At 37.3% G+C, this 22392-nt stretch overlaps 1 protein-coding gene across 3 annotated transcripts in view; it reads left to right on the top strand.

The window, feature by feature from the left end:
• Positions 1-22392, top strand: part of CPT1A (carnitine palmitoyltransferase 1A) — a 39403-nt gene that overhangs the window by 12924 nt on the left and 4087 nt on the right. For 2 of the 3 annotated variants that reach the window (XM_039552464.1, XM_010405893.4), the window contains exons 2-19: positions 184-262; positions 404-558; positions 1588-1727; positions 2129-2300; positions 5360-5461; positions 6125-6262; positions 7180-7257; positions 7893-8000; positions 8817-8904; positions 11176-11371; positions 11922-12110; positions 13559-13664; positions 15459-15575; positions 16447-16611; positions 17339-17473; positions 18538-18690; positions 19769-19873; positions 21769-21861. In XM_039552464.1, coding sequence (XP_039408398.1) covers positions 418-558; positions 1588-1727; positions 2129-2300; positions 5360-5461; positions 6125-6262; positions 7180-7257; positions 7893-8000; positions 8817-8904; positions 11176-11371; positions 11922-12110; positions 13559-13664; positions 15459-15575; positions 16447-16611; positions 17339-17473; positions 18538-18690; positions 19769-19873; positions 21769-21861 — 2226 coding nt within the window. In that variant the 5' untranslated portion in view covers positions 184-262; positions 404-417. Of the gene's footprint in view, positions 1-183; positions 272-403; positions 559-1587; positions 1728-2128; positions 2301-5359; positions 5462-6124; positions 6263-7179; positions 7258-7892; positions 8001-8816; positions 8905-11175; positions 11372-11921; positions 12111-13558; positions 13665-15458; positions 15576-16446; positions 16612-17338; positions 17474-18537; positions 18691-19768; positions 19874-21768; positions 21862-22392 lie in introns of all 3 variants that reach the window. The other variant, XM_039552465.1, reaches the window with a different exon arrangement.

Raw genomic sequence — 22392 nt, forward strand, 5'->3', positions numbered from 1 at the left:
CATCTGAATTTTCTTCGAGAAGTAAGATGCTGTATACCTGTGATATGCTTTTCTAAATGCCATGGCTTTCACTTTCTGTTCTGCTCTGATTTTTTTATGTATTGCATGTATTAGGTGATATGCAGCTATCTATGATGCTGCCAAAACACCCAAGTTACTCGAGTGTTTTGTTTCTGTTTGCAGCTGTTGTGGTTAGAAGAGGTGCCTTAATTAACCTTCAGGACACTCAGACTGAAGCACAAGCATAGCCTGTAAGGAAAAGGCAAGTACTGTACGTAAATTTTTCATATTTGGAGATCTTTGCCAAAATTATGGTGTAGAAAATATCTTGCTAGAAATGGGCTAGGTCCTGGTTCCTTTGGACAAGAAGGAAATACTTGTTTTTAACTTTGTTTTTTGGCAGAACTCTCTCTGAAAATGGCGGAAGCTCATCAGGCAGTAGCTTTTCAATTTACAGTAACTCCAGATGGGATTGACCTGCGTATGAGCCATGAGGCACTCAAACAGATTTACCTGTCTGGTGTCTATTCATGGAAGAAGAAGTTCATCAGATTCAAGGTATGCTAAACTAGTGAAGTCCACCAAACTTCAGGGTTATTTAATGTTTTATGAATTTACTGAACTTTGTTAGGGAAAATAGATTTTTTTTTTTCTTTATGGTAAGTGAAGTTCCTCATTGTGAAAGACTTATGTGGGGTTTAGTGAGGACAAGGGGTACTGAGGAAGATAGCACTGGGTGATACTATGTAGACTGAAAGGGTGCATATTTTTGATTTTTTCTATGGAAGCAAGATGAAGCAGATGCAGAAATTAACAACAGCTTTAACTGACTCCATTCTCTTCAAAGTGTGCTGTGTAATTATGTAATATTTTAGCAGAAGTCAAAAATACAACTAGTTGTGACCTTTAGTGTCATACCTCTTAGAGGTACAAGGCTCCACTCTTTATTTAGGCTAAGTAGTATTGTTTCTGATGAGGTATTTGATGATGATTTGTTTGCTGTGAATTTATTGTTTTGTTCATGAGATTATAATTGTAAGTATCTGTTTCATTAGTAGCAAACTACATAACCTACAGGCTGTATTCCACATTTCTTTCAAAAACATAAACATGTTAACAGCAATCTTACTAAAATTTTCTTATAAAGCTATGACAAGGACCGTTTAAATTATATAAAACCAAATTAATTCTGGTTCTCAATGTCTTGTTCAGTAGAATATTTTTGCCATGTATTCATGCAGAAAGGTCTAACTCAGTGTAGGTTGAAATTATTGAAGTGTCATTTGTTTTAGAGTTGTTAGCTTCAGTATTTTTAGTAAGACTTGCAGCAGGATCAGTGATTTCTACAAGAGAATGTAAAAGTTCCTTTCATTGTTGATAACATTGTTACAATTTTCTGTAGTAATCAAACTTAAGCAAATCCATTCCCTACCTCCTGAGATAATCATATGTAAGAAAATGTTGGATAATCTTAAGTACTTGTTTATAACTAAATGACTTAAATGTGTTGATTTTTGTTTCTTTCCATGGTAATATGAAGTCAATCACTTTGGTATGAAAAAATTATGTGAAGGCTTTTCTTTCCAGAATGGAATTATCACCGGCGTTTATCCTGCGAGCCCATCTAGCTGGCTTATTGTAGTTGTGGGTGTGATGTCAACAATGTATGCCAAAGTTGATCCTTCCTTAGGAATAATAGCTAAGATCAACCGAACACTTGATACAACGTAAGTAGGCTGAAAGGTTGCTGTTCCTCTAAAGGGAGATTCGTTTTATTTGCAGCTACTCTTAAAGTTCCTGTTAAAATGTATCCATTTTGGAACAGTATGTTTTTGACATGGTAAGCCAAATAAACAGATGTATGAGGATATGAAATAGGAAGGTGGTTGTGCCAGTATTGCTGCATTGTTTTCTGGGTATTTGGGAAGCACATTTAGGAACTTTTATGGCCTTTGATGTTGCTGCATGAAAAGGTGTTTGGAAAGGAATTTATGAAAGCAGGGTAAGCCGGCATAAAGCTTGTGTAAGGCCTGCCTGTAGTACTGTTAGACTTCTGCTTGCAATACCAGCTTCTCTTTGGATCTTAAATGGACACTAACTGGCGTATGCTGGCTTTTGTTTTCAACAGTGGCTATATGTCAAACCAAACACAGAACATTGTGAGTGGAGTACTTTTTGGCACAGGGCTTTGGGTTGCCCTTATTGTCACAATGCGCTACTCCCTGAAAATGCTGCTCTCCTACCATGGTTGGATGTTCTCTGAGCATGGCAAGCTTACTGCTGGCACCAGGTTGTGGATGGTAAGGATATGTTGGTTTCATTTCATCTTAACTTCTAACTGATCAGTATTCAAAGCCCTAAGAGAAAATTTTGTAGTTTTATTCCTTTCTTGTGTTTTTTGTGTCATGGGACAGGAGGCTGTTAGGTAGCTATTTCTACTGTCAGCTTCTAATGCTGTAAATAAACTATTCATTATGGTCTTCTAGAAAGAAGAGTAAACACTTCAAGAATAACTTCTAAATTTGCCAACACCTTGGGCCTGTGTGACTCAATACCTACTTTTTCTCTATGTGCAAGTACATCTTAAAGATCTTGGGCTGCAAGCACCAAAGAATCTTATCCTCTCAGAAAGTGCTCCCCTAATTCTTTGTTGTAGTGTTAGGGTTTCTAGTCATCCATTATAAAATTATTCTCATGCTTCAAGAAAATATTATTGAATGTCCTTTCAATTGATTTATTTGTATGCCTCCAAAATGGGTTAGGGAAGAAGCATAAGGTGTAGGTAACATGTTACGCAGTTTTCAGATAAGGATAAGGTGAGAGTGGCATTTCTCCTGTGGGTTGTTGTGGTGCTTTGGAAAAGGACTCTTAGAGGATGTGATAGGTATAAAGTGAGAAAATGTAGGAGATGTAGGTGCTGCAAGAGATGAAGTGGGGTTTTACTACTTGGACTCAGTTGTTCCATCTCACTTTTGCCCATATTGTTGTAGAAATAGCTTCATTTCTGTACTGTGCTAAAATTAGTCTCTGCAGCCTCAAAAACGAGCGGATGTACACTAAACTAAGCACAGGTCATGATTTACTATGGGAGATGTTCAAGGGCAGGTGTCCAGAATGGTGTACACTAAAATAGAGTTTAATGTTTATCTGTTACAAATGGAATTTCTAATTGGTGGTTTCTCCTGGAAGCGGTATCAGCCTCGTGACTCGAATTCATACAGTCCAGAGGCTCTGAATGGTAAGGCTCTTTCTGTCAATTGCTTGGAGCTGTAGCTGCCTTGGTTTTCGGCATGTCCTACCAGATAGATACTTTAAAGCTCTTAATATTGCCTTACCAACCTTAAAACAGTACGAACTGTAATGCTACTTACCATGCTTTGTTGCATATTGTATTTATAAATTTTGTCTATCATATATGTTGCATATGTATTTTACTGTGTATTATATATGTTTTAAAAATACAGAACATTAGAGGTGTTTGCCCAACAGTGTCTCATCTATACTTACTATGGAGGTCTATTTAACCAGACCCAACAAAAGAGAAGACTGGATTCACTAGTGAAACAGCTCCGACTAGCTTAGCTTTCTAGTACTGTTTTCTCTTCAAATGGTCATGCAGATCAAAAACTTGAACTCTGATTTTAGTCACAGTACAAAGTATTTTTTCAGGCTGGTTGGAAGTCTGGTGGCACTTTTAATCAGCATATTTCACCTTGTAAAGTCAGATTTCTTGTATCCGTATTAAGGGGAAGATCCAAATATTAGTTGCTGTTTTAAAAAATTAATTTAAAAGTGGTAATAATGCGTGAACAAATGCAACGTACGTTAGAATGACATTATTTGTCATGTCTGTGTATGAAATCAGAGATGTAACAAAATGTGTGTGTCTGTCAGATCACTTTATTGGTCTCAAGCTATTGTAAGTTCTCTATTACAAGTTTTCTTAAGAGATACTGTGAAATGTGTTTGCTGGTTTTTTTGCAGTTGAGCAAGTACTCTCTGAAAAGGCTAATTTTAGCCTTTTATGGCTTAAGAGTTCTGGAATAAAATTGTCTCTAAGTACGAAATTAGATTTCCTGATGAAAAGCTGAGCTTTTTCTTTCCCGCCCGTTTTCAAAATTATCTTGTCCTGAAGCACAACTAGATTTCATTGGGCAGATCACTGTGGCTTCTGATGGCTCTGATACAGATTCATTTGCAGGGAGGTCTTTGTTGCTGGTAATACTGTGCAATTCTTAGTTGTTTTTGTGCTGCCTAAAATTATCTTCTCTAGCTGTGCTGACCCAGGAAACTGAGAGGGAGGAAAAACTCTGCCTTCTAACAGTTTTGGTAGGAGTTTTCAGAATTTAGTAGTGAAATGACATCCCCTGTTTTATTTTGTCTTGTCTGTTGGCTTGTGTATACTATCCTGTGTATTGGACCAAGATTACACTTTGACAATAAAAGTTCCACTGGATTGTTTGTATAACACTTGACCTTACTTTCATGCTGAAATAAGGTGGCAGTATCAAAATCCTTTTGTGAGTAGCCTGGAAGTTGCATGGTCTAGAATTCCAGCTTAGTGTGTGCTGCAGCTGAAAAGTGGTGGTAGACAGAAATGCTGCTTCTGTTTTCACTCTCCTATGGAACAGGATAATATCTGAAGCTAAGTTGTCTCTGGCTTTTTTGTTTTGTTGCTGGGGGTTTTGTAACACAAGCACTGAGTATAACACTGGCATGCTTGCACAATTTGGTATGTTCAAATCATGCAGTAGACTACCTGACATTGATTCATGCTTGAATTAACCACAGCCCTATTATTGATGTTGAGCTGTAACTTTGGAAAACAATAGACCATGATACCAAAGCATAAGTATTACTTTTAAAGAGTACTGTAGTTATCTAGAAACTTTAGGTGAGTCACAGGCTTGATAATGATTGTGTTTTGAAGCACAATTCAGATATGTTTGTAGTATCTACTGTGTAGTATAGTAAAAGATCAACTGGTAGACTTGGTCTTTTTAATCTTTCCAGAGGGAATGTATGAAGAAGTGCTAAGTAACTGTCTTTATATTGAGATCAAGGTGTGCAATACATGAACAGCAATCTTGTCTGTGACAGGAAAATGACTGGGAAGTCAGGAATGACCATGCCTATCTTGCTCTTCCACTGACATGTTGTTTAACTTTTAGGAAGTTAGTTTCTGTCAAGGCCTTTTTTAACTTGTGAAACAGTCATAAATATGGTAGCTTCCTAAACCTAGTACAGTATAATTTACCAGTGCAAAGGACTGTGAGTTACATTACACATTTAATCTGTCATTTTTCTTTTGTTGAACCTAATAATTTGATGTGTGTATTTTGGTTTTGCTTTTCTTCAGGCCCTTGTAAAACTCTTCTCAGGGCGTAAGCCCATGTTGTACAGTTTCCAGACATCTTTACCACGATTGCCAGTTCCAGCTGTTAAAGACACAGTTAACAGGGTATGTACATTCATCAATTTATTTTCTTCAGTAACACAGAATCCATACTTAGATGCCTTTTGGGGTGTTTTTGCCATGTCTCATGAAATACTGCATCGTGGTACTAATATAGTGTAACAGGTTCAAACTTCTGCATGGAGATTAAAATGAAGGCTGTGACAAACCAGTGAAACTGGTGACAGTTTGAAGCCAGTGTGATTCACACTGGATGACATGATGCCTGTTGTTGTAAGGCTGTGCCACAAAGTGTAATATCCAGGGTTTTTGAAGCACAGCACTTTTGTGATCCTCCACAGGCTGTACAGTGTGTGTTATTAAATGGTGTGTTATGACACAAAACCTTGTAGTAAAGTGTGCAAATGTGACAGTATGTCACAGAAACTGAAGGTTTGATTTTTAGAGAAGAAAATCTCTGCTACTGGAGAAGCAGCAGGTCTTATCCTTTGAAAAGGAAAATATCTAGAAAAGTTACCTCTTCCACTTGTGTTTTGCTGACAAATGTCTGAAAAAATAGTTTATTTTTTGAAGTTTGAATATAGTATTTGCAGCCTTATGGATTTAGACTGGATAATCTTTGTTTACTGTTAGAGTGCTTTATGTAGGAATGGTGAGAAGCTATGTATTAATTCCTCTACTGATGCTGATTCTTTTCCTGTGTTCCAGTATCTGGAGTCAGTTCGACCACTTATGGATGATGAAGAGTTCAAAAGAATGGAGGGTCTTGCCAAAGATTTTGCATTTAATTTGGGACCAAGGCTTCAATGGTATTTGAAGCTAAAATCCTGGTGGGCCACCAATTATGTGAGTAGATAAATAGAAGGCTCAGTTGTTCAAATTACATCATTTGTTCCCTGGGGCTCTTTTTGGCTTAAGTTCTATTATTTCTGAAATGTAAAAGCAGGAAATTGAAACTGCTTAATATTTTTTTAAGTACTTGTGATTTTGCACATAAATAATTTGTGTGATTTGGTAAACAGTGTGGTGAGCAAAGGTGAATGAAACTTGAAAAAATGAATCCTTATTTTGCATTTTGTTGTTCTGGAGCATTTTGCTGTTAGGATTGCTTTTGGGGTTTGTTTATTTGCCTTTTGAGCTTGATACCTCAATAATGGGCCTGACTACCTAGGTAGTTTAGAAGAATGATTTAGAACAATTTTTTAATATAAAGCATCTGAGGTATATGTAAGAAAAGTAAAGAATTGTAGCAATACAGTGTTTGGCCTATCTTTTCTTTTTTTTCTTTTTTTTTCCTACCAAAAAGAAAATCCAACCCCCAACATCATAGTGAGACCTGTAATGCAATTCCTTCTTGATATATTATCTGCCATAATAGTGCCCAGGTAGCCTAATCTGTCCTGGCAAAGGCTGTAAAGCATTCAGGAGACATTTTAAATATTAAATATATTATAAATATAATATATTTAAACATTCAGGACATTTTAAATATTATGTGGAGATCATGACTTCTTTGGAACCTTATCAGCAAGATATAGCTGAATTTAATTTAGTTCTCTCACCCCTTTTTTTCCTTGTTTTCCCTGAAGCTTGATAGAAAATAGCGGGGCGGGGGATTGTTGTCTGTTTTAAGTAGGGAGGCAGAGTAGCAGTTTCCTTCCTGCTTCTGTGTGGAATGTTGTCTTGTGGAGCCATCAACATGGAAGACATAAACTGTGGAGATCATGGGATTTGACTGCTTTTGTTTTTCCTTCCTGCTGCAGGTTAGTGATTGGTGGGAAGAATATATCTACCTTAGAGGACGTGGACCGATTATGGTTAATAGTAACTATTTTGCAATGGTAGGTGAATCCTATAAACATTTCTGGCAGCTCTTGCTTCTTGGCATTGTTCTGCTTAGAAATCTGTTGCCACTGAGTATGCAACCTTCATTTTTCTTCTAGTATAACCTGCAGCCAGTATCTTCAGGTACCTTCAAGTATGTCACGTGCTTGAAGTACTTCAAGTACACCTATCTTAACAACCCTAGCACAGCTGCCACTTTGGCAAACTCATGCAGTAATGACTTAAACAGTTTTGTCTTTACTGTAAAAAGCAATCTTTCAAAAGCTCCATGTAAAACTTCATGGGTAACACAGTTGAAGGAGGTGTGTGCTCATACTAGTAAATGCCTGTACAGGAAGTAAAATTGTAAAAGACTCTAAAATAAAAAGGAAAAAATAAATATGATGGTCTCGGATCAAGTTTTATGTAGCATTGTCTTTTCTACTCAAATGATTAGTAATGTTTAAGGAGATTGTGACTGCTGAAGAAAAGTTTCATCAGCTCACTGTATTTGTGCACTTTATATATTTTAAAGCCTTCTCTGTATTGTCCAGAATAAACTTTTAAGAATGTGGATGAGAAGTACAATCAGGGTTTGTTCTTTAAATGTAGTCTGGTAATCATTAGCTTATGATTCTCCTCTACTTTATAGGACTTCCTTTCTTTGTATCCCACAACTCTGCAGGCAGCTAGAGCTGGTAATGTTATCCATGCCACCCTGCTCTATCGGAAAAAACTGGACAGACAAGAAATCAAGCCAGTATGTATATCAGTTTAAATGGCTGTTTGATCTTTTTCCAGCACAGTCTATGAGAAGTTGATCAGTTTTCAGAATGGGAGAGGAGTGGAATTGTCTTACTGTTACTAATTTTTGTGGTCCCAATCACCTCGGCTGTCACTTGAATTGCACATGGGCAGAAACTACCAACTATGAAAAATACAGAATTGGCTGGATACAATACAGGAAGGTTGGGTTAAAGGACTGGAGGCCACTTGACACCAAGAGGGGGCCAGTGGGAGCTTAAGATGATGCTAAAATCCTGTGTTGCACTAATTTCTGGGTAGCAAAGATAGGCAAGCTAAATCTGTTCTGTCCAGTGGCTGTGTATTGTAGCAAACAATTAAGTAGTTTTAATCGAGGTTGTGGAAGGGATGTGATTAGTTGTACAGAACTCCGAATCTGAGAAATGTGAACTTTTGTTCCTACACAACCATAAACAGCTTAAAAGGATTAATTGAGGGGTAATGCATGTTGCATGTGTAAGTTTTGCATCCAGACCAGCCATGGAGAGCACTTTGGATTTCAGATGCTAGCTAGCTTCAGTCTTCCCTCAGGAAGGGTGAGCTTTTGGTAGGAGGGGAAAAAATCATGCTACTGGAATGTCCATGGAATCCTTCAAATGTACTTCAAGGAAAGATGGTGAGCAAGGAGGAAAAAGCTCTACACTGCATTAATGCATTATAAATCTCATTATTCTGAAGCCTGTGTTTAACCAGATCTAGGGGTTTTTTCTTTACTTCTTAATTTTCCAATCGTATATGCAAAATGACATTTGAATGTATGTTTGCATCACAGATTCTTCTGATGGGATCTACTGTTCCACTCTGCTCAGCTCAGTGGGAAAGGATGTTTAATACTTCCCGTATCCCGGGAGAGGAATCAGGTAAGCAAGGCCAGCCAAGGAGAATGAGCACCTTGATTGAGTTAAGGGCTTAGTGTCTTTTCTACTAAAAATCTGGTTTCCAGATAAAGATCTGAGTGGCACAAGTGTACATCAATACTGTGTTCCAAGACTCAAGATGTAATGGATTGCTGTAGAGTGCCTGGATGTTTTTCATTTTAAGAAGAATTGGAAGCTTTTTCAGTGGTCTTTCTCCTTTACTTAAAAAACGAACTTCAAGATACTGTTGTCTGCCCTGTTTTTTAATTTATAAATAACGTTTACTTTTCTCCATTTTCCCAAGCTTAAGATGCTTTTTGAGGTCTTAATATTAAAAGTGGCATTTTTTGTTGCCTTTTTTTTGTTTTTCCTAAGTTTTGTCACTGTAAAAAGAGTCAGATTGCATCTAGAAGGACTTACCATTTGTGATCAGCAGGTGGAAGAAAACATTGCTATTCATTTTCTTACTCTTTGAGAACTTCACAGCAGATTTTAGTGGAGACTTGTGCTCTTGTGTTTTTCTACAAAAGCTTAAGCTGTATCTAGGCTTCTCTGATCATGTCATATGCTGAAGAGCCTCTTAGAGCAGATGTCACATGTTTATCCGACAGTGCATCATTGTGGCAGGATCACAGTGAAATACAAGCAGGAGTTATTGTTCAGTCACCTCCATTGGGAGTGCATGGACAGGCTGTCACTTGAAGACAGGATATGTTTGGTTTACTTTCTGTGAGACCTGTAACTCACTCTAAGCTTTCAAACTGCCTTTGAGCATGTTACTCCCACTCAACTACAGAATTCAAAACAAAGAGTTTCTGAACACTGGGATGTGCCCACTCTTCCCTGCTGAAGGGCTGATGTTTGCTGTGCTGTATGAAGTTGGATAAGGGGGAGAAGTGGCATTGGGTAGTGGATAAAGCAGGAGGTGCACGTGTCAGATAAGGACTTTGCTAGATTGTTGAGGAATTTTATTTCAGCTGTGCCTCAGCCAGCTTTATCTGCAAAGTGAAGAAAAGAACATTCTTGGTGTGATTACTCCCTGTCATAACCAGTAGCTTAAATGGATGAGCAGTTTTATAAATCTCTGTTGGAAAACTGTAGTCTATGAGCTACTATTATTTAGAATACTTCAATACTTGACGTACTGAGAGTGCAACCCTTGCCCCTTCCCTGTCCTCAATAAAATAAAAGGTATAAACAATTTACATTTGGCGTTGTATTTGGTGTTCTTTCAGTCTAAAATGAGTTTTGCACAAAAATGTAGAAGTGGCTCATTCTAACTAACACCTGATTAAAATACATCCTCTGTATCTTAGTTCTCCTCAGTTCTCCTGTTTAAAGTCTTTCAAATTAACTGTCAGTATGATAATAATCTTATTTTCCTCCTAAGCATGTCACATTTCTTATTACACTTTTTCAATTTTTCTTTGTTTCTGTTTTTCTGAAGGAAAAACAATTGTGTCATTCTGTATATGTCTAAGTGAGTTGCAAAACCATTTTTCACACATTGTCATGAGCAGCTTCATTCCTTGTACCCCGTTTTCAATTATTTTATATATATTATATTCCTAAAGAAAAAAAAGGGAAAAAAATTTTTGACATGTGTTCATATTAACTGGTGGTAAAATCTTCATGAACATTTTATCCTATCACTTGAGCAGTGGTTAAATATTCATTATTTTTAACACAACACACTGTGGAGTGAACCACTTCACCTGTGGTTTGATACAATGCCTTCATGATTAAATTCAGGCTTATCCCAGTTAAGCCATATAGATAGGAAAATGAGGAAAAAAATGTGGCCTAGTCTTCTACTTCACATAGCATTACACATTTTGGCTATGTATGGAGTATTCACTCTGCATCTGCCAGGACAAATGTAAACAAAAGCTGATGGTATAAATTTGGGATTTCTTAAGACTCTTCACGAGTTGTCTAGCACCTGAATGCAAAAGATTTAAAAATACCTTTCCTCATACTCATCTAGCATGTTCTTTTGCTGACTGCTTCACCAGACTACACAACTAGTGCTTGTTTTTCAGATACAGAAATCCAGCTTTAGTTGCTTAATACTGGCCTCCAGTGTGCAAACTGGTGGTGCTATATATGCAAATGATTGTCAGATCTGGGTATTTGACTGATTCATGCTTTGTAATGAAATAACATGGGATGCTGAAATAAGTTGTAGTGCATGCAATGGGCATTTGATGTCATTGAGTGCATTAGTGTTTTGAGACTTCAGCTTTGTGTTCATGTGAGTGATTGCAATTCTAGATACCCTCCAGCATGTGAAAGACAGCAAACACATTGTTGTGTATCACAAGGGCCGGTACTTCAAAGTGTGGCTGTACCATGATGGCAGATTGTTGAGACCCCGAGAAATTGAACAGCAAATACAGAGAATTCTTGATGATGATTCAGAACCTCAGCCTGGTGAAGAGAAACTTGCAGCTCTTACTGCAGGAGATAGGTATGGTGGCTATTATTTTTTAAATAAGTTTAGCATTTAGAAGTTGTTGCATAACACAGTCATTGAACTTTGGATTTGGAGTTTTAAAATAGTCTGCAGTCAGTTGTGTATACCTTGGTCACTGATTTTGTATATTGGTGATGTGTAACAGTGTTTCAGTCATTTGTAACCATGTGGAGTTAAAGAAATTTTGCAGTGGCAACCCTATATGTGGATTATTGTTTTTACTATTGTCTTCTTCCTTGTAATAGATACTTTCTTTTGTTTAGTTTTAAGTGTAGATGATCCATGCTTTAGGTATTGCATGTGCAGAGATGTTCAGTTTCTGAGAATGAGGTTTTGCACGTGTGATGATGGGTTGAATTGGTTCCTAGGTTTACATTGTACAAGTACTGTCAGAGCTGTTCACAGCTCCCATAGTTTGAATGCAATGAAAGTAATTGTGTCAAATACCACAGAAGTAGGAGGAATGTCTCATAGTGATTTTAAGTGTAATAAAACATAGCCAAATTTATGTAATCTGGCTATAAACCAAATTTTTTTTTTACAGAGTACCATGGGCTAAGGCTCGTCAGGCTTATTTTAGCCGTGGAAAGAACAAACAGTCCCTAGATGCTGTTGAAAAAGCAGCATTTTTTGTGACATTGGATGACATCGAGCAGGGGTACAGGAAAGAAGATCCAGTGAGGTCACTGGATGCATATGCGAAATCACTGATACATGGCAGATGTTACGACAGGTGCAGTATCGACTCCGTGGAAAATACTTCCTCTTTTTTTTTTTTTTTTTTTTTAGAATTTGGCTAATACATATGAATTAGTGACGAGTTATAAGTTTATAAATTCCATAGAATCACAGAGGGGTTTGGGTTGGAAAGGACCTTCAAAGATCATCTAGTTCCAACCCCCTTTGCAACAGAAAGGGGACAACTTCCACGACATCAGGCTGCTCAAAGCCCAGTCCAACCTGACCTTGAACATTTGCAATGACAAGGCATCCACAAATTCTCTGGACAATCTGTTCCAGTGTCTCACAAGCCCATTGTAAAAAATATTTCTCCGTTATAACACATCTAAATTTACCCTCTTTCAGTTTGTGTCTGTAGCCCTGTGTCCTGTCACTATGAGCCATGCTAAAAAGCCTTTCTCAGATTTTCTTATAAACACTCTTTATATGTTGAAAGGCTGCAAGAACGTGTTCTCAGAGACTTCTCCAGACTGAGCAGTAAGTCTGACTCTCAGCCTTTCTTCATGGGAGAAGTATTCCAGCACTCTTGCCATTTTCATGACTCCCTTCTGACCCAGTCTAACAGCTCCATGTCTTTCTTGTGCTGAGAACCCCAGAGCTGGACACAGCTCTCCAGGTGGGATCTCACCAGAGTGGAGTAGAGGGGCAGAATCCCCTCTCTCGCCTGCTGGCCACACTGCTTCTTAAGCAGCCCAGGGCATGATTGACTTTCTGGACTGCAAGTGCACATTGCCAGCTCATGACGAATTTTTCATTCCCAGGTCCTCTGTGTCACTGTTGGGGTGGTCATGACACACACAGACAGTGCCTCTTTCAAGGGCCAAAAAGCCATTTATTAACCAAAGCAGCCTCTTTTATACACTTCTTGTACGTTACCATTCGTGTTACATATTCACTACAATAGACTCACTGGCTATTACTAACTTCAACATACTACCATTGGCTACCTATAGCATCAGCATTCAGGCTTTCAGAAAAGTAACAGGTGCAGATCTGTTGCTGTTTTCTCCTTCTACTGTTTAACTTTCATGCTTCTGTTGATACTACATTCTCATGGGTAAAAACTAATTGTTTTTCATCTCACGGACTTTTCTCACAGTCCTTCTCTAGCCAAAGTAACAGGCCTGAGCTATGATTTTACAAAGGCAACAAGGCCTTCATTTTATAAGTTTTTGCTTAAACTGCTAAAGAGCTGCTAAATCCATTCATCCATCAGTCTGTTGATGCTGGGCATTGTCTTGACCCAGGTGCAAGGCCTTGTAGTTGGCCTTGTTGAACTTCATGAGGTTTAGGTTTCTGTCTATTTAGTTAAATGTTCTTAAATAAAAAAGGACAAGAACTACTGCGTTTGAATGTGAATTTTAGAGAGAGAGGAAATTACAATATAGAAGTGCTTTTGAAATGTACAAAACCATTAAAAAACCTTGATTTCTTTTGTAGGTGGTTTGATAAGACATTCACTCTTATAGTATTCAAAAATGGCAGAATTGGTCTGAATGCAGAGCACTCCTGGGCAGATGCTCCTATTGTTGGACACCTGTGGGAGGTGAGTGTTTGGTACCAAGAGCTAATGCAGATGATAATGTGATGTGGTCTTGAAGCAGCCCTGAAGGTCAGCAGCTCCTTTCAATCCCTTGCATGCACGTTGCTGATGAGTGACTAGGGGCCTATGTCTACAGCAACTGTAGAATTTGAAGAAGAACCCAAACCTTTGCTTAAAGAGGCTGCCTTTTTTGAGGGACAGCATTTTAGTGAGCTTAGCTGTTTCCACAGGAAAGTGATACAGCTCCCCATCTAACTTTTCTATGTTTTAAATCCATGGATTGCTGCCTCTTTGATATGGCATTGTATTTTTGTATACACATGCTCCTAAAGCTCTTAAGCTTTCTTGTGCTTACTTTCAAAATTTAAAAAATTGTACAGAGTTTAACTTTTTCTCTGAGCATTGTTTGATAAGCTGCAGATTGATATGCTGTTGACATTATCTCTTGTATTTATTTGCAATGAATAAATGCACTTTGCCAGGTCTGTTCATATGCTTAGTTTAATACTTGAAATCCTATTTGATTTTTTTCCTTTTTCTTTTCGAAGCTTAAACCTATAAACAATTATGTGACTCAAATCAATTAAAACTGTTTCAAAAGCATTAGTTAATTTTAGTTTCATATGTATTTGTGCAAATGGGTCTTAGGTCTAAACTGGTCCCCCAAGTAATTTCCTAGTTCTATTATAGAAGTGTTTCCATGTGTGTAAGAACAAAAAAAAGCCTCATTGCATTCTCCACCCAGGGAAAAAAAAAGACCAAACTGATTTGAGAGTGACTTGACAATGCAGTGTAGACTATCTCAGTGAAAGAGGGTTACTTTTTTTGCTTTTAATGAATGATAGTGTATTTTTTAGTTCATATATCTGTACTTAATATTAGTTGGTACATTTTCTGCTAAGAATAAGGATGACTGAAACAAAATAAGATTTTATTTTCTATAAAGTTATCTGTTGTTAGCTTTTTACAGATTGTCTATTTTTAAAATAGAATGGACTAAGCTTTATTTCATAGTTGTCATGTTCTGACCACTAAGTGAAATGAGAAAATGAAATTAAAATAAGAGATTAGAAATAAATCATCAAGCTTTTTCTTTCCATATTGAGCAGATTCAAATCTTTTGGTAATTCTTTTTGTTTGTTTGTGGGTTTGTTGTTTCTGGATTTTTTTTTTTTTAACATTGAGGATGCTTGATATCTTGTAAGACAGAGCCTTTTATGTCTGTTCAAGTTGTGTTCTTCATCTTGGAAACATTCTTCTTTCCCACCCAAGAGCTCTAGAGCACATGTAAAATAAACTGCAATTTTGAAAGGGATACTAATCTGAAAAATAATTGAATTCTTGCAGGGATTTGCACTTACTTTAAAATAAATTACTTCTTGATGAGTAAGTTTTGACAGATAACAAACTTGAAGAAATTCTCTAGAATCTAAATTGAACAAAGATTGTGAAATCTAAGTCTGTTTATCTGTTTAGTTTTCTACTTAGTTTGAGGTGGGTTTTGAATCGAAAAAGTTTTGATTAAATCAGTAGCATCTAACAGAATGCACCAGTGTAATTGAAAAAGTGTTTGGTGCACATCTGATGTTCTTCCCACTCAGAACACAAGTAAAAATACCTTAAAATGAAAGGTAAAACTGAGGGCTTCACATGCAGTTGTTTTCAGTATTTGGAAATAGGTTGTATGTTGTATTTCACTGTGTAGTGAAAATAGGTTATATTGATTTCACTATGAAATCCTAATTCCACAGCAATAAGTAATGTGTTGCAGTTCTGAAGAAGTATCATTCTTTGCAGAATGTGATGGCAACTGAGTATCTTGAACTGGGCTATTCAGCAGATGGCCATTGCAAAGGAGATACCAATCCAAATATTCCTATTCCTACTAAACTGCAGTGGGAAATTCCAGAAGAAGTAAGTACAGAAGATTTAGTGGTTTGAGGAAGAAACTTCTCTTTTCCCCAGTGGTCAAATCATTTATGTAATTATTGATAACCCTATAAATCAGCTTTAAATTCCTCTGAGTCCTGTAGGTTGTGTACTTCATCAGTAGCCATTAGTCAGTTTGCTTCAAAAGTCAGGGGGTTTTAATACCAGTCTTTAAAAATTCTGACTGGGAAGTGACAACATTTTACTAGAAGCCTTCTTGGTTGCCTGTATGTCAAAAATAAGTGGCCACCTAAATAGTGACTGTATTAAAAGAAACTTTTATTTGCTGGGGTTTCATTACTGTTGTCACAACAAATACTCTTGTTTAACAGTTCCTTTAGAATAGCTGTCTTTTTTTTTGTGTGTTCATAGTTCTGTATACATGCCTAATAAGATTTGATTTTTTAAGTTGGTTTTTTTTGCCTGAGTTCAAGAAAAACTGCCACCTCCTATTTGGATTTTAATTTTGAATAAAAAGGTAATGGTTGGTGATATATTTAATTAAGCATTGGCAGCTTGGAAGCCACGCTACTCTTGCCATTCTATAACTGTAGGTCATTCTTTTATATTCTCCTGATCCGAACAGTTTTAATGCTGGTGGTTTTTTTTAAGTGTTATTTTTGGATGTGTACTGGCTTAAAACATTTTCATTGGCTTTTTGAATTTTATCTTTCTAGCAAAGATAGCTTCTCTTCTTTCTCTAAAGGGAGATTATTTAGGTAATGATGTTCCTGGCATGCATAAAGGCAGCATTTCCTGTTTATCAGTTAAAAATACTTGAACTTTTTCAACAGTTCTCTCAAATGCCATGAATGCATGTGTGTATACATACAGGTGTTTGTTTGTTTGTTTTAAGTGCCAAGAAGTGATTGAGAAGTCTCTGAGCACTGCCGTAGCTCTAGCAGATGATGTGGACTTCTGTTCATTTTATTTTGATGCTTTTGGGAAAGGACTAATAAAGAAAGTGAAAACCAGCCCTGATGCCTTTGTGCAGCTTGCCCTGCAGCTTGCTCACTATCGGGTAAGAAAAGACTGTTTCTGGCTTACAGAACCTCATTAAGCTGGGCATAACATGTTTGTGACTAAAACATGTGACTGTGCACAGTAATCTTGCACTGCTTGTACATGGTTATTAAAGACATTCGGTGGAAATTGATACAAACTCTAAACAGATTACTAGCTGGAAAACAATTCTCCAAAGGTTCACATATTGATACTAAATGTTTTCTCTTCTGCTTAGTTGGTCTATCCCTAGGCATTTTGGACTTGAAATAAGATATGAAACTTCGAGTTAGCTGTGTTCATAATGTAAACAATGTTAAATTTGTCTTTTAGTTTAGAGTCACACATAATGCAGTTGTCATGGACACTCCCTAAGAAGATTAACAAGAAATGCCTACCTGTGTTTTCTTCTGTTAGTTCACCTTCTCTGTAGTGTGTTGTAAAAAAGACCAGTGTAGTAACATTCAGCTTCTCTTATAAACTGAAGAAGGTTGAATATGAAATGCAGAGAGTAGTCCTTGCTAGTCTGGTTGTTCTGTTAGTGTTTATCAAACCCTGCTTCTGTTCTTACTTTTGCCTTTATTATCTTCAGGTAAGTGGGCTAATGGTGGACTACTGAAAACTTAATGTTGAGTTTAATTTGTGGAATGATTCATAGCCTGTGTGCTTAGCTTGGACTGTTGATTAAGAAAGAGGGGGGCCAAGTCTGGCTTAACCTTAATGTTCTTGTTTATCCCTTTTACAAGGATATGGGAAAATTTTCTTTAACATATGAAGCGTCTATGACACGCTTGTTCCGAGAAGGCAGGACCGAGACGGTTCGTTCGTGCACTGTTGAGTCCTCTCGTTTTGTTCAAGCCATGGAAGATGCAACTGAAAGTGTAAGGTCATGGTGTTGGTGCCTTATACAATTGGGAGAGTAGGTTTGGATTGGATATTAGGAATAAATTCTTTGCTGTGAGGGTGGTGAGGTACTGGGACAGTTGCCCTAAAGAAGCTGTGGCTCTCCCATTCCTGTCAGTGTTCAAGGCCAGGCTGGATGGGGCTCTGAGCAACCTGGTCTAGTGTAAGGTGTCCCTGCCCACGGCAAGGGGGGTTGGAACAAGATGATCTTTAAGGTCCCTTCCAACCCAGCCAACCTGTGATTCTGTGATAATTTATAAGTCACATGAGTTACCACTAGACAACCGTATAAGTCCGCAAATAGTTTTTAAGCGTTTAGAGTGATGCCTTTTTTTAGGAAAAAAGAGCAGCATAAGGTAATTGTCCACATTTTTCTGTCAATGCATCAGAAATTCTAGGTCATACCAAAAGAGAATGGCAGAAAATAACCAAATATACCATTATTTACCGTTCCTGAATTCCAGGAAACAGTGGTTACTTGTGAAATTTTTGTGAGTTGTAAAACTCAAACGTAGATTTGTAGAACAACTAATCTCATACCAATTTAGCTTTCCTTTCTGACGGGGAAGCAAGAATAATTCACATGAAGGAAGTAGTTGTTCTTGTGTGTTGATTTTGATCACCAGCATTTTTGGACCTCTGTAGCTTCAGTGTTGGCAGTTTGCCTTCTAAAATAGCTCTGGCAGCTTGAGTTTTTCTTAAATCACATTGAGATTTGCTCTCTGTAACTCTTTAAGACCAGTGTCTTTAGAAACCATAAATAATGCAGCAAACTTGAGTTGTAATCATGTTAGATTGTGGGGTTAGATCACACTTAAAATACAAATTAGTTTTCTTTATGCAGTTTGCTGGCACTTGCTGATACCTGAAATTGAGTACATGAGGTTGAAAAGCCAGAGGATGCTATGTGGGGTCAGTTGTCTTGTACTTGACCTTTAAGTGCTCAATGCTTGAGAATAATTGCTGTAACTTAGTTTCTGCACCTCCATCATTAATGCAGTTCACTTAACTGAGTTTTCTTAATCTGTTTTTTATTTGTTAGACTGAAAATAAGCTGAAGTTGTTTGGGCTGGCAGCTGCCAAACATCAGCACTTGTATCGCCTTGCCATGACTGGGGCTGGCATCGACCGCCACCTCTTCTGCCTTTATATTGTGTCCAAGTACCTCGCTGTAGATTCTCCTTTCCTCAAGGAAGTAGGTGACTTTTATTGGTAACTCTTTGTTACAGTAAATAGTCCTTGGGTTAGGTAGTGTTCTTAGCAGTGGTATCTGCTCAAGATACAACTCTGGTTTTCCTAAGAAAAAAGGTAAAATTTCAGGTAGTGTTGTTCAACATCTGCTGATAAATTAAGTTAGTTTCATTTTCCTTTATGTATACCTTTGTTGATAGTCCTAGAAGAATGCTTTCAGTGAGCTTTTTAACATAATACATGTTACTTGGAATTGCAAGAAAGATATAGTCAGTATTAAAAAACGATTTTTGGTTGTGGGTTTTGCATATTTTCAAGGGAGTGGAACAGAGGCTGTGTGTTTTCTCTGAGAATTTTCTTGTAAAACTGACAAATTCAGTTTCTTTTAAGTTACTATGAGTTAAGCTGTATGTGGCATTAATGTCACTATTACTGTGACAAACTCTTTATTACTTAAACTAGATTTTAAGGTTGGATTTTATAAAAATAATTACACTGCACTTGTTCATTTTTTCTGATTAATAAAAAATGTGTTCCACCTTGCTGCAAAATTAAGCTGCTCACATTTGTCTGCTTGCTCTCCTAAATGTGGCTAAGTCAAGAATAAAACAACTTTCTACAGTTTCCAAATTTCCAAGATATATGTGTGTTGTTAGAGATTTTACAAGCTTCTAACTTGATGTAGGATCTTACTGGGGTTTAAATATGACTAATAATGATCCTGTTAAAACAAGACCTGTTGTGTGGAAGTTGCTAGGCTATAGACCAGATAATCTTGTTTGAAGTAGCATTTCTATCCAAATTCTATTTTATTCTCTTTGAGGAATTGACATCACCTCCTCATATGTTAATGGTTTCCGTACCAGGACAAGTTTAACTATTTCATTTAAGCTTTTTAATTGTTCTTTCCAATGAAATGGGAGTTATCCTTAATATTGCTTTATGAAGTGTTTTCTAACACTTCATAAAGCAATATTACACTTGTCATTATAACACTTGTTATCTTGACTAGTTTTGGAGAAAGTTGCATGTTCTTAAACAGTGTTTCATATTTGTTTGCATCTCTTTCATATCTAATAAAGGTTTTGTCAGAACCTTGGAGGCTGTCAACAAGTCAGACACCACAGCAGCACGTTGACCTGAAGAAGAACCCAGAGATGTTAGCCTCTGGTGGAGGGTTTGGACCGGTATGTTTCCTAAATAGAAGTCCCCACTAAAAAAGAGTTTTATTTTCAAGAAGCCAGTCTAAAAAATTCAGATCTGTGATGCCTCATTGCTGCATATCAGAGGTGCAGCTCATGCTTTTAAATGCATGTATGTAATGCTTTCCCATGATGTGGATGTGCTCAGAAAAATCTGCATCGCCTTTTTCTGGTATCCCACTACAAGAATGGATCATTCTTAAGGAAGTACACAGTTCTGAAATGTGCTACAGGGCTCCATAGCAGAGAGATCTGATGAAGTTGGAGTTTTTATCACATTGCCTGTGCCCAGATCTTCTGTACATCAGGCTGTTACTACAGTGACAAATGCCATATTACTTGAACTAGATTTTAAGGTTGGGGTTTGTAGAAGTTGACTTCTACTTGACTTGTTCTTTATATTTCCTGTTTGATTAATAGATGTGTTCATACATTCCTCCAGACTGAGCTGCTCACATTGTTCTGCTTGCCCTCCTAAGTGGCCAAATCAAGAATACAGCTGTGTTCTTGGCTTCTGTAGACTTTCAAGAAACCAGTGTATTGTTAGAGATTTGACAAGCTGCTTACTTGCTGTAATATTCTACTGGTATTTGAACTTGGTCATTGATGAGAATATTGGTGTCAACAAGATCTCTTAAGCAGCCTTTATGGGGCTATTATACCAGACTAATATGTTTTCCAAAATAATTTCTGTTGAAAGAACAGTGAGAGGGGTCACAGGACTGCTCTTCGCCACACAGAAATTAGGGTGATGAGTCCAGTGTATTTTGGCTGGTTTGTCAAGCTGGAAGATGGTGGGAGGAGGGGTGGGGGGGGTATCTTAAGTTGTTATTATTTATTTATTCATGTTTCTGATACAGCTGTCAGTGGTTTTTGAAGTTGGAATGAGTTTGACTTGCAGTATCAAGGAAGCCTAGCTACAGCCATACTGCTCATTCCTGAGAAACTGGCTTCCCATAGCAGATTATGAAGTCAGTATTCCAAATGCCCAAAAGGCAATAGGAGAGGGGTTTGGCTGCAGGAATTTCTAACACTGTTTTCCTTTTGTTTCTGTTTACAAAAACTGTGCTTTGGTTTGCAGAAGTAGCCCAGAGATGCAGTACATCACCTTTCCATGCATGTGTTTTTTGTTGGTTTTGAAGGGGTTTTTTAAGCATTCTGTAGAATTTACCTGTGTAGCACTAACAGTGAGAATACTGTCAGGCTGCTTAGCAGCAGTGGTAGCCAAGACATGGAAGGCTGTGATCCTTTGAGTTAGGAGAGACATGAAGAGGGGTGACATCAGGATAATCTGCGTTTACCAGGCATAGTTTGAATATCAGACTGAAACTTGGGACAGTTAATGCTGCTAATGTTGAAATTGGACCAGACCTCTGCTCATGATACAGGTGTTCAGAATCACATGTTTGCTGTAGAGTCAGATGAAAACTTGCCTTTGGCAAGTTTTCATAATACAAGGCTTTTATATTGTGTTTGTTTATATCAGCAGAATGATCCCAGGAAAATGATTGTTTAGGTATACAGCTGAACTATTTTATTCCTTGCTGCTTAAGCACTGAAGTTGTATAGCTGCTTAGGACCAGGCCTTGATAAGAGAAGCTCTTTGAATAAGTATTTTATTCCAAAATATTAAAGGTGGGAAATATTACAGACAAATATTCAGAAAATGGTAATTCCATGCCTTTCAGACGAGACTAGAACTATTCCTTAAGTGGAACCAATCTTCAGAAATTGTGCATTAAATGTAGAAGTTGAAGTTTGACTTGAGGAAATTGCAACTGATTTTAAGAACTGCAACAACTTCTTAGTTGTGCATAAGTCGATTGAGAATGAAGGAGAAAAAAGTTTAAAATGTGTTTTTCTCTTCTTTCTTCCCCTAGGTGGCTGATGATGGGTATGGTGTTTCTTACATTATCTTGGGTGAAAATTCCATTCATTTCCACATCTCCAGCAAAGTATCTTGTTCTGAAACGGTAAGAGTCAGTCCTTTCCTATGGTTTAATAAATCTGTTCTGATCTGTGCTTATAGAACTGTTCTACTCATTGTCTAAAAAATACAGTAGAACTTGCAACACACTGTTACAATGTGTTTTTTCTTTCTCAATATATGCTGTTTTGCTGGAGTTTTTGTCTCCACTTGTATAAGTTTAATAGCTCATGACCCAAGGATACCGTATTCTATTTCACTTATGCTTTCAAGCATAAAGAAAACATGTGTCCCAGGATTATCTTTACACATGTAGTTCCCTGCAACTCATGTAAAATGATCATATGTGTCCCCTAAACAGAAAGATGGGCATCTCTTGGTTTTTCTCATTACAGTTCTGATTGGTGTCTCAGGCTGCAGCTGTAAAGACAGAGTAAAATGTATGCTCCCTATTTAAGCCTTCCTGCTTTAAATAAACCTGAAAGAAACTGACCCATAAGTTATAATCTGTACTTAAGGAACATAACGAATCAAAAATTTATTAAAATAACACCCATTATTAGAGTGTAGTAGACGT

Source organism: Corvus cornix, chromosome 5 (genome assembly GCF_000738735.6).
Source record: "Corvus cornix cornix isolate S_Up_H32 chromosome 5, ASM73873v5, whole genome shotgun sequence".
In the NCBI taxonomy this organism is placed as follows: domain Eukaryota; kingdom Metazoa; phylum Chordata; class Aves; order Passeriformes; family Corvidae; genus Corvus; species Corvus cornix.